The 17,023-nt window shown below is 36.7% G+C and overlaps 1 protein-coding gene across 1 annotated transcript; it reads right to left on the bottom strand.

Annotated features, from left to right (window-relative positions):
• Nucleotides 1-3,575: 3,575 nt before the first annotated feature.
• Nucleotides 3,576-5,215, bottom strand: LOC139863970 (uncharacterized). The gene is made up of 3 exons (XM_071852565.1): nt 4,776-5,215; nt 4,123-4,578; nt 3,576-4,074 (listed from the first exon to the last, which is right to left on the bottom strand). Exons 1-3 carry the CDS (start codon nt 5,213-5,215, stop codon nt 3,576-3,578), a joined length of 1,395 nt encoding a protein of 464 aa, XP_071708666.1.
• Between the last annotated feature and the right edge of the window lie 11,808 nt (nt 5,216-17,023).

The following is a 17,023-nucleotide window of genomic DNA, read 5'->3' as shown; positions in this document are numbered from 1 at the left end:
ATCATCAATCCTAACACACTAGTATACCCTAAAGACTCCAAAAGTGGTCACAAAGTCGGACCACACCTGTACCAATTCGTTCTTACATTTCAATTTCAATTAAACGCCATTTTAATCATATCTAGAGCTCCGGGAATCGAAATAACATGAATCCGAAGTCTAAAATTAATGTCTTGATGAGAGGAACTCATATAAATACTTTAATTTTACTTTTATAAAAGTTAAGTTTACAGAAATGAGCAAATAAGCTGCTGTCCCAAAACAATCAAACCGAAAACATGAATTAACGAGCATTTCTACGCATACTATCAACAATACAATAACATATAATCATCATACCATCAATATAACATGCAAAATCAGTAAAATATTAGAAAAATTGAAAAGCTAGGGTTAGGGTTTATACCCTAATCAAGAATCAAGAGATATCAACGTGTAGAGAAGAACGAGAGGAACACTTTTGTATGAACAATCAAATGATCCAAGCAAGAAATTGGTGAAGGATGTTGATGATGGTGATGGTGTATGCGACGGCTCAAAGAGGGAGAGGAGGAGAGGATTTACAAAATAATTTTTAGGTTTAAAATGATAAGTAGTGTGTTAGGAAAGTTTAAGTATTACTTAAACATGAAAATGACAAAATGACCCTCCCATGCCCCATGGGAGGCTTTGGCCGAAATCAACAAGGGATTGGGCTCCCTTGGCCCAATTTTGTTAAATGATAAATTCCTTGTGGCCCGAATGCCCGATCGAAGCCCGAATCACGAAAACACGACTACGCGATTGAAAATTCGGAGAGATAACAAATACGCGACGAAAAATATATAAAAATACTATATATAAACATATGACATTAAAATATCATATTTAAAATAATTAGGACTTAAAAATCCCAAAAACTTGACCGTTGGTTTGAAAACCGAAAAGATTCGCCGGATAGAAATCCGCGACACGTAGAAACGTATAAGTTAAAATATGAATACAAATATTCACATAACACATAATAATTAATATATATATATGTATATTATTACAAAAATAATAATATAGGTCATAGAAATGACGTGGCATGAATAACAGTTAACGGTCGTTAGATAAATAACGGAAAAGGATAACGGAAAAAGTAGGGTCGTTACATGAAGAATGCAGTGTTTTCTTCGTCGAACTTAGCCATTGGGATTTGTTGGTAACCCCTGTATGCATCCAGGAAGCTCAGATACTGAAAACCCGAGAGGGACTCGACCTTCCAGTCGATCTCCGACAGAGGGTAATTATCTTTTGGGCATACTTTTTTGATGTCCTTGTAATCGACACACAAGCGCCAAGATTCCTATGCCTTTTTTACCATCACTGGATTTGCTACCCATGTATGATATTGTACCTTCTTCATTATACCGGCATCGACCAGACGTTGTTCCTCGTTATCCAGAAATTCACTTTGTTCTAACGCCATTGCTCTTTTCTTTTGGACAACCGGCGTAATGTTTGGGTTCCCGTTTAGCCGGAGTTGTGCTATCTCGTGAGGGACTCCTATCATTTCGAATGGCTCCCAAGCAAAGACATCGATGTTTGCCGCTAGGAGTTTACAAAGTGTATCCTTTGTGTTATCGCTCAAAGTCATTCCGATCTAGATCCTTTGCTCCGGGTATTTAGGATTTGGTGACACATAGCCGTCATCTTGCACTGTGATATGATCTGCGCCCGTAAATATTTGCAAGCACTCAACCGGCTCCATCTCTTGTGTCTAGATGGTTGCTATGCCGGCTGGGGTTGGAAATTTTAGCATACCATGCACTGTGGACGTGATTGTTCCGGATTTTTGCGTGGCATTACACCCAAGGATGACGTTGTACCGGGAATCGGTTTTGACGATAGAGAATTCTATGTCCGTGGTGCTTTGAAAAGGTAATTTACCTAGTACAACTTCCAGCGTGATGGAGCCTACTGGCCAGGTTGCAGCACTGTTGAATCCTGCCAATGGTGATGTTGCAGTATTTTTTGCCAGCGAATGCTCTCTGGCAATTGCAAAAAACGGTGTTCAAACATGACCTCTGCTCCTGCACCTGTGTTGGTGTATATTCGTCCAATTTGACAATTGGATATATGTGTCGTATGATAACAGGGTCTAAAAATGGGTTAATATTGAACAACAAGGGGAAGACGATTGGTTCGTGCTTCCATTCATCTAACACCCCTAATTTTCGTCGTTGTCCCACGACACATGAGTGAATCATGTGCACATCAGTGTCGTCAGTGTTGTTTGTGCTTGTTTCTTTGTGTTCCAGCTCATTAGAGGGAGTAGTGATTAATTTCATACCTTTAGATAGCACCATTTGATCAAACCAAAATCGTCTGGTTAATAGATTTCGGGTTTGAGTGCTTAATTTGGGAAAAAGAGCTGGTCGAATATTTTAACTCCAATATTTTTGCAAACCCTGATTTGAAATCTGGATTCCAAGGGCGTAAAACAATCGATTAGATTAACCTTATTCGATCGGAATCGAATAAGTTAATACCTTAAAGTGGGGATTAGCTCCGATAACGATCGGAGTATTGATCGGAATTGTGTTAACGACTGGAGAAATGCTACCGTAATTAATTTGGGCAGAGTAACATTAATGCATCCAGTGTTATTGAATAAATGATCTTGTTCGTGTATTTATAGATGTTATGAGGGAATGGTGACGTGGCACATGTCCCTTTCATGGTTGTAACAAACTTTGCCCATCCCGAGGGGTGACATGGCACCTGTCCCTTTCATGGGAATAATCGAGCAGATCCTAACAAACTTTCCTAGATTCGTGGGCTGACGTGGCGTGCAACCTGCTTATGTTTTTATTCCAGGATCGAGTACTCATTCCGGGATGAAGTATCTATTCCGGGACAGTGCACTCTCTCCGGGACAGCGTGCTTGTCCTGGGAAGGTATCTTTATACCGGGTTGGAATAGTGAACCGGGAAGTAGTGGCGGTACTGACAGCATGTTGGTCCCAGCTAAGATGTCACGGAGCACTTAGTTCAGCCGGGCAGGTTTTGCTTTCTATTTACTCCAAGTGTTTCTTCATGGTGCTAATCACCATGACTGGCCACATGACGTCGGTAACTTGCATGCCGTCCGGGCTGGGTTTTTATATGATGTTCCCGACTAGCCGTTCGTCCGGCATGGTCCCTTTCATGATATGCCCACAAGTAATCTCCTGATGCCGGATGATGTCGGGAAGGAGCCCTTCTTCCGAGATGGACCGTGCCGGTTAAGATCCTAGTCGGGCGCTACTTTGTTAGTGTCGTTTTGAGATGGATCATTATGCGTATCATTAAAAACACTTATTGTTATGGGTTAATATTAGTATAGTCATTAAGCATAATCCCATGTTAACCCATATTATCCCCCAACAATCACCAAATCCCATACTGGCCATTACTTCCATTAGAAAATTCCAATTCAATGTATCAAACGCCTTCTCAAAGTCAACCTTAAAGATAATACCTTTTTTCTTGTGATTTTTTCAAAAAGTCAATGGATTCATTAGCAACAAGTACACCATCTAAGAAGTAACGATCTTTCAAATAGGCACTTTATTCTGAACCTACAAGTCTTGGAATCACCTTTCTTAGTCTATTGGAAAGAACCGTAGCTGCAATTTTATAAAAGCCTCCAATGAGACTAGTCAGACAATAGTCACTAAGAGTAATGGGGTAGTTTTTCTTAGGTATTAAGGTAACAAACGAAGCATTACACCCTTTTAAAATTTCACCATTTTCCCAAAACCAAGTGATTGCATTGATTACATCAACTTTAATGATATCCCAAAAGTTTTTGAAAAATCTCAAATTAAACTCATCCGGTCCGGGGGCTTTCGAACTCCCACAATCATGAATGGCTTCAACAATTTCCACCTCACTAATAGGTGCTTCTAAACTGTTGGCCTCATCAATTGACAAATTAGGATAACTAAGATCCATAAGGCTAGGCCTTGAAACCGTATGATCCTCAAAACGACTCTTAAAATGATTGTAAGCCGCCTCCTTATTATCAAGTGGATTTTCACACCAAATCCCGTTGATGGTCAATCCTCTATATTATTCATGTTATACCCCCCTTTTAATCAACGAATGAAAGTACCTAGTGTTCCCATCTCCTTCAAAAATCCATCGAACACGGACTTTTTGTCTTAACATGCTCACTTTGATCTTTTCTCTTTGAACCCATTCTTTTCTAGCCTTTAGCCATTGCTTCCTTTCTTCACTAATAAGACCCTTTTCGACTATAATTTCAAGAATGTTAGCCACGAATTTGAACAATTCAATTTTCCCCTCTGAATCACCAAACTTTTGAGAACTTTTTGACCTTAATGCAATTTGTGTTATTTTCAATTTATATCTTAATCGACAATCCTTCCGAGTACCACCACCAACATCTTCATCCCATACCTCTTTAATGACCTGATCAACCCCATCAATATTAATCCATTCATCGTAGACCTCTAAAGGTTTTGGACCAAAATTCCTATCATCATCTTTCAAAATAATAGGACAATGATCCAAATTATCACGATCAAGCGACACCACCGAAAGACAACTCCATAAATTGTGAAAATTTTCATTTATTAGAAAACGATCCAACTTGCTAAATTTGAGTCCGTCATCACTTACTCGAGTAAACAATCTACTGCCTTGAGGAATATCAATTAACTTGGATTTTTCGATGAAATCATTGAATATCTTCGCTCGACTTTCAATAAATTGACAATTAAATCTTTCTTCTTCGCATCTAACCTCATTGAAACCCCACAAACCACCCAAGCTTTAGTGGTATTAATTAAGATTTTATTTTGTAACTGATCCCAAAACTTATGTTTATTTTGATCTTCATGAGGTCCATACACGTTAACCACATTAAACTCCATTCCGAAACTTTTCCAAACACCTTGAATACCAATGGAAAAATCGGATATGAATGAATTAGTAACATCAAAGGCAGTTGTATCCCAAATTATCAATTGACCCCCGGATTTTCCGACCATCTCTTTTGGAATAAAATTATAATTTTGGTTACCCCATAAAACATGAACCGGCTGTAAATCGACAGTGTGCAATTTAGTCTCTTGAAGAACGACAAAATTTGGTTTTTCAACTCGACATATACTTTTTAACCACCCATGTTTACTATCTTTTCCAACCCCGAACCCCCTAATATTAAGTGAAAGGAATTTCATAATGAAAAAATAAACTAACGAAACAGAACTTGGACGGAAACAACTTACTGAGTGGGCTTTTCCATCCACCTGAACACTAATTGATCACCAAACTCCCTTAGACCACATTTAAAAACAGAAAAAGAGGATTTACTTGCACAAGGAATTTGCCTGCTGTTTGACGATTCTTTCCGAGATACTGTTGGTTTGTTTGCACAAGAAGAGCATGTGGATTTAATAGGACCTTTGTTCGCTTGTACTTTCCTTGCAACGGTTTTCACAATCGTAATCCTAGACGATGTCTTCTATCTAGGAAGCTTAGAGAAATAAAAATCCTTTTTGGTTGATCCCTTTGGTTATATGCTTTTTGAAACGCGAACAGTAAGCTTTTTTGCCTTCACATAACAGCCTCCCACGATTACTGGTGAATTATCCCTAGTCGAATTGGTTTTATACTTTAAACCACTAGGTCCAATGTGTTCATGGTTTTTAGATGACGCAACAGGCTCAGTGGATTGAGCTCCTTAGTAGATAAAGGAGGACTGCAAAAAGGTGTTAGTGGATTATCCAAATTTTGTTCACTAGTCCTAATTGGCTAATTGGGTCAAGGCAATTATCCTCTTCTTGGGCCAGTACATCGTTATTATTTCGGTCCAATTCAGCATCCTTATAAACCGATTCATTAACCCTATCATAATGTACATTGGGAGTTGGAACACAATTACTGTCACAACCGTTACCATTTTTTGGGGAACATTCACCAATAATGGCTTCCAACCCAGGTTCACTTCTTTTGTCTCCTTCATCATTAATATTTTCCTTGAACCTGGCACAATCATTATTGTATCCTGACTCTTCATCTTCGACATTTATCCCCTCCTGTTGAACATTCCGGCCAAAACACGCCGGAGCCGTAGCGTTGCCACCAACTTCCTTGCCATCATCAAACAGAGGAGATTCCTCATACGATGACTCAAAAGTATCTCCAACGAAATCATCCTGCAAGTTATGGTCAACATCATTAATGATATCGCTCCATTTATATATGTTTTATTTTGCGATATCTACCTCACTTCGCTCGGTTTTTTACTATCTCGGAGCCTATTTAGTGTGTTATTGAGCTAATTGGTAAAGTAAGGGCTAAGGAGGTGATTTTATCACAACTCTAGATTTTTGACTTAAGTTGTCTAGTTTGATTTCTTTAAGTTACAATTTCCGACATGGCGAGTAAATTTATTAATTTATGTCTTGGTTTATTTTAGGGTGTGTATGGCCCTAATGTAACACCCCGTCAAAAATCCCTTTAACGGAATGTTTTATCTCATTTGCTCGTAACTCCCAGTTTTACATAACGTTGTATAGTAACTGAAAACAGTTATCAGAAAAATAGTTTAGTTTCCTTGACCACGAGATTTTACAAGTACAACTCCAAATTGTAAAACGTTTGCATAATCTGAGCACCTGAATACTAGCAATGACCCGAGTATAGAAACCACTATACCCGCCCTTACCTCGTAAAATGTTATACACTTGTTCGAGCGTATCTAATGTTCAAAGTAAATGCACCACAGTTAATAATGTAGGGTAAGGTTGTCAACCTAACGGATCCGTCCATCTAAATTGTACTTACACCGATGGTATTAAAAGTATTCAAGCTAGAGGATTTTGTGAACAAACTCAATATGCATATATAGTACTCGTGTCAATACAAAAGCATTTGAGAATGTAAATAAAACAGCGTGTATTCTCATCCCTGAAAACATGTAAAAAGCGGGACTGTAGACTCACCTTTGAATAAAGCTCGGATTGAAAAGACAAAACTTGTGCGGTTTACAGCTGAGTAATGCAACCTAAGTATACGTATTTAGGTTGGTCAATAAATATATCTTAAACAAGTGTGGTTTCATAGTATAAGTTGTCTCATTACTCGACTCGACGCGTTTCAAAGTAAAAGTCAACATATAGTCAAGTAATTCATGCAAGTCAAACAAAGTCAACCGAAGTCAAACCAAAAGTCAAACTTGGTCAATGTGGTCAACTAAAGTCAACATCAGTAGGTTCATGTCAAATGTTGGTCAATATGTCAAACCTAGGTCAAACAACACGTTTTAGATCATACATGGTCAATTTCACAATTTTCAGTTTTTCGTTGTGCACAAAGTTCATGAACACGTAGCATACTTAGCGCATTATCTCATAGTACAAAATTCATGCAAACATGGAAAACTCCAGATCATAAGTATACTCAAAATAGATTCCAAAAAGTCCATCCAGGGTCTCATACGATAATTAAAAGTCGGGAATCAGAAGGGGTACATTTGTAGTTTGCCAAGTCAGTTTCTGACCGCGTACTGATTTCGTTTTGGCTATAACCGGAGTTAGGAACATGAAATTGATACAAGATCAGTGGCCATAGTTCAAGGACAAGTCAAACTAACACATATCAAAAATTGAGAAATTTTTGTTTAGCCAATTTGTACAGTTTATTCATGCAAGTTGAATGTTCAGTTTCTCAGCTCAATTCAGAAGTCACACAAAGTATGACACTAGTGTGCCCAATGCATAAAGATTCGGAGTTTACAATAAACTAACCATAAGTCTCATATAATGTAAAAATTTATATTCCAGAAGCTTACATGCTCATTCAATAAACACAATCCACAGAGTATAAAACATGGAGCAATTTACATATTCGATTCTAGTTTAGCTAGTCACCTTCGCACGCGATTATCCGAAGATATAGATACTATTAGCCTATGATATCTACATGAAAGGTGAAGTAATTTTTGTGTAATTTTCAAATATGCAAAGCTTTGATCACAGAAGTTAACACATTTTATCATACAAGGCTGTTTTCATGCAAGTGCTGAATAAATCCACTTTTACACTAAATCAAGCATATCTCGGGTTATACATAAGAAAACGACATGATATCCTAGTGTAACTTGAGTGTTTTTAAATTATATTTCCAGTATTATAAGTTTCACATGCTAGTTCGTGGTCTATCAAACCCAGATTTCTGATTACACAACAAAAACACAACGTTAATTCGAATGGACATAACTTGATCATCCGGAAACGAAATCAAGTGAATCCAAAGCCAAAAATCAATAGTTTTTCGCAAGGAATCTGATTATAACATAATAATTAACATTTAACAAAGTCAATTTTCTGTACACACAAGAATCAAATTCGGTTTTCATGCAAAACAATCAATACGATCGAATTAATGACTAACAATACATACAAACGCGATGAATCGAGCAATTGACCAACATAAACTATAAAACTTTATGAAATCAGGATTTTTAAAGCTAGGGTTCATGTGATTATACCTTTGATCAACAAATTAAATACACCAACGCGTAGAGGAGATCGAGAATTGCAACGTTTGTTCTTGAGGTTTGATCAAAAAAATAAAGATTGAAGGTATGGTGATGGTGATGATGATCGACGCAAGAGGAGAGGCCAGGAGGGAAAAAGTGTCGACTGGATTAGCTAGGTTTAGGTTTATAGCAGTGTTTTATTAACTAGTAAATTAAATTAGGGCCCTAACACACTACACTAATACCAAATAAGCTTAAAATAGAAAAATAAGGGGGAATGGGGGAGGGGTCGGCCGAATGGGGCCCATGGGTACTCCCGGCCTCGTGTTTTGCAATTCCATGTATTCGTGGCTCGTTTCAAGTGCCGTTTAGTCGTACCGAAGGCCCGGAATGCTAAACCGATCGTTAAACGCAACCAAATGTTAATTTATTTAAAACCCAATAAATTAAATATTTTTAAAAAGTTAATAATTAATAAATTAATTATTAAAATAAACCCGAGTGTTTCGTTGTTTCAAAAAGTAGTTATCAAAACCGTATCATTTTTATCGTATTTCTTTGTTTAAAATATTTATTTGAATTAATATCAACCCATATTAATTATTGTAACCCTCCAAGGATCAAGTATGTATTTATTACACTTAAACACATAAACGTCAAGTAATCGCCGTTAAATAAACTAACAGAAGGTTAACGGAAGTAACGGAAAAAGAAGGGTTGTTACATTACCCACCTGTTATTAAAAATTTCATCCCAAAATTTTAGTGATCGTCCGCTGGAGTAGTTTCCTCGGGAAACAGCTGCGGGTATTTCAGTCTCATCTGATCTTCACGCTCGCACGTGAACTCTGGTCCTCTTCTCGCGTTCCACCGAACTTTAACGATAGGAATTCTGCTTTGTTTCAATTGTTTGACCTCACGGCCCAAGATTTCGACAGGTTCCTAAATGAAATGAAGTTTGTCGTCGATACGTAGTTCCTCTAATGGAATAATCAAATTCTCATCGGCTAGGCACTTCTTTAGGTTGGATACATGAAAAACGTCGTGTATATCGCTGAGTGCTTGTGGCAGTTCCAACTTGTAAGCTACCGGTCCAACTCTTTCAGTTATTTTGAATGGTCCAACATATCTAGGACTCAGTTTGCCTCGTTTTCTAAACCGTACGACACCCTTCCAAGGTGATACCTTAAGCATGACTTTGTCACCAACTTGGAATTCTATGTCCTTTCGTCTAACATCGACGTAACTCTTTTGACGACTCCGAGCCGTTCTCAATCGTTCCTGAATCTGTAGGACTTTCTCCATTGTCTCCTGAATAATCTCAGGGCCTGTTAACTGACTATCCCCCAACTCGCTCCAACAAACGGGAGATCTACATTTCCTTCTGTACAATGCTTCGAAAGGTGCAGCTTTAATACTTGCATGGTAGCTGTTATTGTATGAGAACTCAGCTAGTGGTAAGTACTTATCCCGTCCGTTTCCAAAATCAATGACACATGCTCGCAACATGTCTTTAAAAGTCTGAATAGTTGGCCATCTGTCTCGGGGTGATATGTTGTACTCATATCTAAACGAGTCCCCATTGCTTTCTGTAATGACTACCAAAACCTGGAAGTGAATCTGCTGTCACGATCGGATATAATAGATATAGGCACTCCATGCCTAGAGACGACTTCCTTAATGTAGATCTGAGCCAACTTCTCCATTTATCAGTTTCTCTTATCGGTAAGAAGTGTGCAGACTTAGTGAGATGATCCACGATAACCCAAATAGTATCGTAACCTCCCACTGTTCTCGGTAGTTTCGTGATGAAGTCCATTGTAACACCTTCCCACTTCCACTGGGGAATCTCTGGTTGAGTTAATAATCCTGATGTCTTCTGATGTTCAGCCTTAACCTTAGCGCAAGTCAAGAACTTTCCGACATAGGTAGCAATGTCAGCTTTCAAATTTGGCCACCAATAAAACGCCTTCAAATCTTGGTACATTTTATTTGATTCCGGATGAATTGAGTACCTTGACTTGTGTGCTTCCTCCAACACTAGTTCTCTCAATCCACTAAACTTTGGTATCCAAATTTTATTAGTAAAGTACCGTGTTCCGTCCTCCTTGATGTAAAATTTCTTATCCATTCCTGTGAGAAATTCAACATCGACATTTTCTTGTTTCACGGCTTCCCGTTGTGCTTCGCAGATCTGTGATGTGAGATTTGTACGGACAACTATGTTAAGCGCTTTAACCCTAAGGGGTTTCTCTCGCTCCTTTCTGCTTAAAGCATCCGCCACAACATTCGCTTTGCCCGGATGGTACTGAAGTACGCAGTTATAATTGTTTAGTAGTTCCATCCAACGTCGTTGTCTCATGTTAAGCTATTTCTGATCGAATATGTGCTGTAGACTCTTGTGGTCAGTGAAGATAGTAAACTTGGTTCCATACAGGTAGTGTCTCCACATTTTAAGTGAAATGTCCCGTTCTTATTGATTAAAAACGTTCCATATTAATTGATTTCGTTGCGAGGTTTTGACCTCTATATGAGACGTTTTTCAAAGACTGCATTCATTTTAAAACAAACCATAACCTTTATTTCATCAATAAAGGTTTAAAAGCTTTACGTAGATTATCAAATAATGATAATCTAAAATATCCTGTTTACACACGACCATTACATAATGGTTTACAATACAAATATGTTACAACAAAATAAGTTTCTTGAATGCAGTTTTTACACAATATCATACAAGTATGGACTCCAAATCTCGTCCTTATTTAAGTATGCGACAGCAGAAGCTCTTAATAATCACCTGAGAATAAACATGCTTAAAACGTCAACAAAAATGTTGGTGAGTTATAGGTTTAACCTATATATATCAAATCATAATAATAGACCACAAGATTTCATATTTCAATACACATCCCATACATAGAGATAAAAATCATTCATATGGTGAACACCTGGTAACCGACATTAACAAGATGCATATATAAGAATATCCCCATCATTCCGGGACACCCTTCGGATATGATATAAATTTCGAAGTACTAAAGCATCCGGTACTTTGGATGGGGTTTGTTAGGCCCAATAGATCTATCTTTAGGATTCGCGTCAATTAGGGTGTCTGTTCCCTAATTCTTAGATTACCAGACTTAATAAAAAGGGGCATATTCGATTTCGATAATTCAACCATAGAATGTAGTTTCACGTACTTGTGTCTATTTTGTAAATCATTTATAAAACCTGCATGTATTCTCATCCCAAAAATATTAGATTTTAAAAGTGGGACTATAACTCACTTTCACAGATTTTTACATTGTCGGGAAGTAAGACTTGGCCACTGGTTGATTCACGAACCTATAACAATATATACATATATATCAAAGTATGTTCAAAATATATTTACAACACTTTTAATATATTTTGATGTTTTAAGTTTATTAAGTCAGCTGTCCTCGTTAGTAACCTACAACTAGTTGTCCACAGTTAGATGTACAGAAATAAATTGATAAATATTATCTTGAATCAATCCACGACCCAGTGTATACGTATCTCAGTATTGATCACAACTCAAACTATATATATTTTGGAATCAACCTCAACCCTGTATAGCTAACTCCAACATTCACATATAGAGTGTCTATGGTTGTTCCGAAATATATATAGATGTGTCGACATGATAGGTCGAAACATTGTATACGTGTCTATGGTATCTCAAGATTACATAATATACAATACAATTTGATTAAGTTATGGTTGGAATAGATTTGTTACCAATTTTCACGTAGCTAAAATGAGAAAAATTATCCAATCTTGTTTTACCCATAACTTCTTCATTTTAAATCCGTTTTGAGTGAATAAAATTGCTATGGTTTCATATTGAACTCTATTTTATGAATCTAAACAGAAAAAGTATAGTTTTATAGTCAGAAAAATAAGTTACAAGTCATTTTTGTAAAGGTAGTCATTTCAGTCGAAAGAACGACGTCTAGATGACCATTTTAGAAAACATACTTCCACTTTGAGTTTAACCATAATTTTTGGATATAGTTTCATGTTCATAATAAAAATCATTTTCTCAAAATAACAACTTTTAAATCAAAGTTTATCATAGTTTTTAATTAACTAACCCAAAACAGCCCGCGGTGTTACTACGACGGCGTAAATCCGGTTTTACGGTATTTTTCGTGTTTCCAGGTTTTAAATCATTAATTTAGCATATCATATAGATATATAACATGTGTTTAGTTGATTTTAAAAGTCAAGTTAGAAGGATTAACTTTTGTTTGCGAACAAGTTTAGAATTAACTAAACTATGTTCTAGTGATTACAAGTTTAAACCTTCGAATAAGATAGCTTTATATGTATGAATCGAATGATGTTATGAACATCATTACTACCTTAAGTTCCTTGGATAAACCTACTGGAAAAGAGAAAAATGGATCAAGCTTCAACGGATCCTTGGATGGCTCGAAGTTCTTGAAGCAGAATCATGACACGAAAACAAGTTCAAGTAAGATCATCACTTGAAATAAGATTGTTATAGTTATAGAAATTGAACCAAAGTTTGAATATGATTATTACCTTGTATTAGAATGATAACCTACTGTAAGAAACAAAGATTTCTTGAGGTTGGATGATCACCTTACAAGATTGGAAGTGAGCTAGAAAACTTGAAAGTATTCTTGATTTTATGTAACTAGAACTTGTAGAATTTATGAAGAACACTTAGAACTTGAAGATAGAACTTGAGAGAGATCAATTAGATGAAGAAAATTGAAGAATGAAAGTATTTTTAGGTGTTTTTGGTCGTTGGTGTATGGATTAGATATAAAGGATATGTAATTTTGTTTTCATGTAAATAAGTCATGAATGATTACTCATATTTTTGTAATTTTATGAGATATTTCATGCTAGTTGCCAAATGATAGTTCTCACATGTGTTAGGTGACTCACCTGGGTTGCTAAGAGCTGATCATTGGAGTGTATATACCAATAGTACATACATCTAAAAGCTGTGTATTGTACGAGTACGAATACGGGTGCATACGAGTAGAATTGTTGATGAAACTGAACGAGGATGTAATTGTAAGCATTTTTGTTAAGTAGAAGTATTTTGATAAGGGTATTGAAGTCTTTCAAAAGTGTATAAATACATATTAAAACACTACATGTATATACATTTTAACTGAGTCGTTAAGTCATCGTTAGTCGTTACATGTAAGTGTTGTTTTGAAACCTTTAGGTTAACGATCTTGTTAAATGTTGTTAACCCAATGTTTATAATATCAAATGAGATTTTAAATTATTATATTATCATGATATTATCATGTATGAATATCTCTTAATATGATATATATACATTAAATGTCTTTACAACGATAATCGTTACATATATGTCTCGTTTAAAAATCATTAAGTTAGTAGTCTTGTTTTTACATATGTAGTTCATTGTTAATATACTTAATGATATGTTTACTTATCATAGTATCATGTTAACTATATATATAACCATATATATGTCATCGTATAGTTTTTACAAGTTTTAACGTCCGTGAATCACCTGTCAACTTGGGTGGTCAATTGTCTATATGAAACATATTTCAATTAATCAAGTCTTAACAAGTTTGATTGCTTAACATGTTGGAAACATTTAATCATGTAAATATCAATCTCAATTAATATATATAAACATGGAAAAGTTCGGGTCACTACATTAAGTGCAAAGACAACATCTCCTAATTCAAGGTCGTGCGTAGTGTAGTTCTGCTCGTGAATCTTTAACTGACGCGATCCATATGCAATAACCTTATTTTGTTGCATAAGCACGCAACCCATTCCTTGACATGAGGCATCATAATAAACAACAAAATCTTCACTTCCCTCTGGTAGAGACAATATCGGTGCAGTTGTTAACTTCCTTCAACAACTGAAATGCAGTTTCTTGCGGTTTTGACCACTCATACCTCTTGCCGTTATGAGTCAACGTAGTTAATGGTCGGTTTATCTTAGAGAATCCTTCAATGAATCTCCTGTAGTAACCAGCTAGACCCAAAAATTGCCGGATCTGAGTTGGCGTCTTTGGAGTTTCCCAATTCTTAACCGACTCAATCTTTGCTGGATCGACCTGTATTCCATTGGCCCCTACAACATGGCCAAGAAATTGTACCTCTGGTAACCAAAAATCACACTTAAAGAACTTTGCATACAACTGCTCTTTTCTAAGCATAGTCAATATCGAACGTAGATGTTGTTCGTGCTCTTCCTTGTTCTTGGAGTACACCAATATATCATCAATAAACACAATGACAAATTTATCTAGGTATGGCTTACACACACGGTTCATGAGGTCCATGAACACTGCTGGTGCGTTCGTCAAACCAAACAGCATCACTGTAAAATCATAATGTCCATAACGTGTTCTAAACGCCATCTTCGGGACATCAGCTTCTTTGACTCTCAATTAGTGATATCCGGATCTCAAATCAATCTTCGAGGAACAACTAGATCCTTGTAGTTGATCAAATAAGTCATCAATCATCGGTAGCAAATACCAATTCTTGATTGTCAACTTGTTCAGTTCTCGGTAGTCGATACATAATCTCATCGACCCATCTTTCTTTTTAACAACTAAGACTGGAGCTTGAACTATGAACTCCTTAGTCATAAAGTTCACCTGATTGTGCCAGACACGGATCAAAGTATTACAACCCCGATATTCTTCATCATGGGGAGTTCTTATTCAATGTGAGTACCTTGCTCCTCAGCTTGGCATTCATAGCCAACAACTCTTATAGCTCTAGGGGTAAGGTCTAAATGGTGTGTGTGCCACTGGGGCTGCTCCTGGAACTAGATCAATCTGAAAATTCATCTCTCGGTGAGGTGGAAGACCAGGTACTCCTCCGGGAGGGCCTTAAGGAAAAATTTCTAGCGGTTAGGATATCTCCGGGTCCCTCAAATGTTGATTCAATTTTACTCACATGTGCCAGAATTGCGAGGCATTCTCATCTTAGGTACTTCTGGACCTTCGAGTAATTAGTGTAACATGACGGTGTACTAATCTCCTCTCCGTACACCATTATTATCGGTGAAAGGAATTCGAATAGCCTTCTGGTTGGGGCTGCCTCGATTGTATCGTCAGATAACCAGTTTGTTTCATCCACTAGGTTAAGACTTCCCAGTTTAATAGTTCTATAGAGTACACATTGTCTAAGGAAGGTACATGATTATAGACGTTGTGACCAAATTCTCTAGCGTTAAAACTTCTATCAGTTCTGGTGTTGACAATACATATATAAACATTATGATCGATGAGTAAGAACAAACTCTTGACAGATTTCATGAAGAACGATTCTGAACAAGGTGTAATGGCAACTCAACTAAAATCTGATATCTAATCAAAGGAGTCGGTGCAAATTTCCAAACGTATGCGTCTCGCGGATAACAGATGAAGTGTAGTTCACGTCAATGCGTTCAAAGTCGGCTGGTGGTGTTTTTGGGTATAAAGAAATGATTGCTGCTTAAGGAAAGCGCGTTAGGACAGATTGAGGAGGGATACGGTAACAAGTAGTACTTACTAGTAGCAATGAGTGGTGATGTTAGCGATAAGCAGCGATAGGTTGTGATGTGCAGTGATGATAGTAGTGACGAATAAGTTATTAGGTAGTATACTCGCATCATAAGAGTATACTCGCATCATAAGTACACACATGTATATTAACGCACAAAGCATAATAGTTATCAGTCGGTAGACTCGTGTTGGGAACAAAAGCGTGAAACTGCGGGTGGCTGAATGATAAGTAAGTTAGAAATCGATTAGACAGTATCTACTACGTATTGTGCGGGCTGTTATCAGGAATTCCTCCTCTAAGGACGTATCAGAAATGAGTTGTGATGCACAGTAGCGAGTAGTAAAGTGTGAAGGTGTTAGTAGTGATGGGTAGTACTTAGTAGTGGTAAGTAGTAATGTGTAGTATTGAGTAGTAGCAAGTGGCAAGGGGTAGCATTAAGTAGTATTTTGAAATGTCCCATTCATATTGATTATAAACGTTTCATATTAATTTATTTCATTGCGAGGTTTTGACCTCTATATGAGACGTTTTTCAAAGACTGCATTCATTTTTAAAACAACCATAACCTTTATTTTATCAATAAAGGTTTTAAAAATATTACGTAGATTATCAAATAATGATAATCTAAAATATACTGTTTACACACGACCATTACATAATGGTTTACAATAGAAATATATTACATCGACATATGCTTCTTGAATGCAGTTTTTACACAATATCATACAAACATGGACTCCAAATCTTGTCCTTATTTTAGTATGCAACAGCGGAAGCTCTTAGTATTCACCTGAGAATAAACATGCTATAAAAGTCAACAAAAATGTTGGTGAGTTATAGGTTTAACCTATATATATCAAATCGTAACAATAGACCACAAGATTTCATATTTCAATACACATCCCATACATAGAGATAAAAATCATTCATATGGTGAACACC

The sequence above is a fragment of the Rutidosis leptorrhynchoides genome, chromosome 8 (genome assembly GCF_046630445.1).
Source record: "Rutidosis leptorrhynchoides isolate AG116_Rl617_1_P2 chromosome 8, CSIRO_AGI_Rlap_v1, whole genome shotgun sequence".
NCBI lineage: Eukaryota > Viridiplantae > Streptophyta > Magnoliopsida > Asterales > Asteraceae > Rutidosis > Rutidosis leptorrhynchoides.
This window is presented reverse-complemented; position numbering and strand designations above follow the sequence as displayed.

Excerpts from the sequence above, each read along its gene's own strand:
- LOC139863970 (XM_071852565.1), bottom strand. The coding sequence starts at position 5,215 with ATGAAATTCCTTTCACTTAATATTAGGGGGTTCGGGGTTGGAAAAGAT. Across the intron at positions 4,579-4,775 it reads GTTTGTGGGGTTTCAATGAG|TTGTCTTTCGGTGGTGTCGC; the intron begins GTTAGATGCGAA and ends CAATTTATGGAG. Across the intron at positions 4,075-4,122 it reads GAAGGAGATGGGAACACTAG|AGGATTGACCATCAACGGGA; the intron begins GTACTTTCATTC and ends TGAATAATATAG.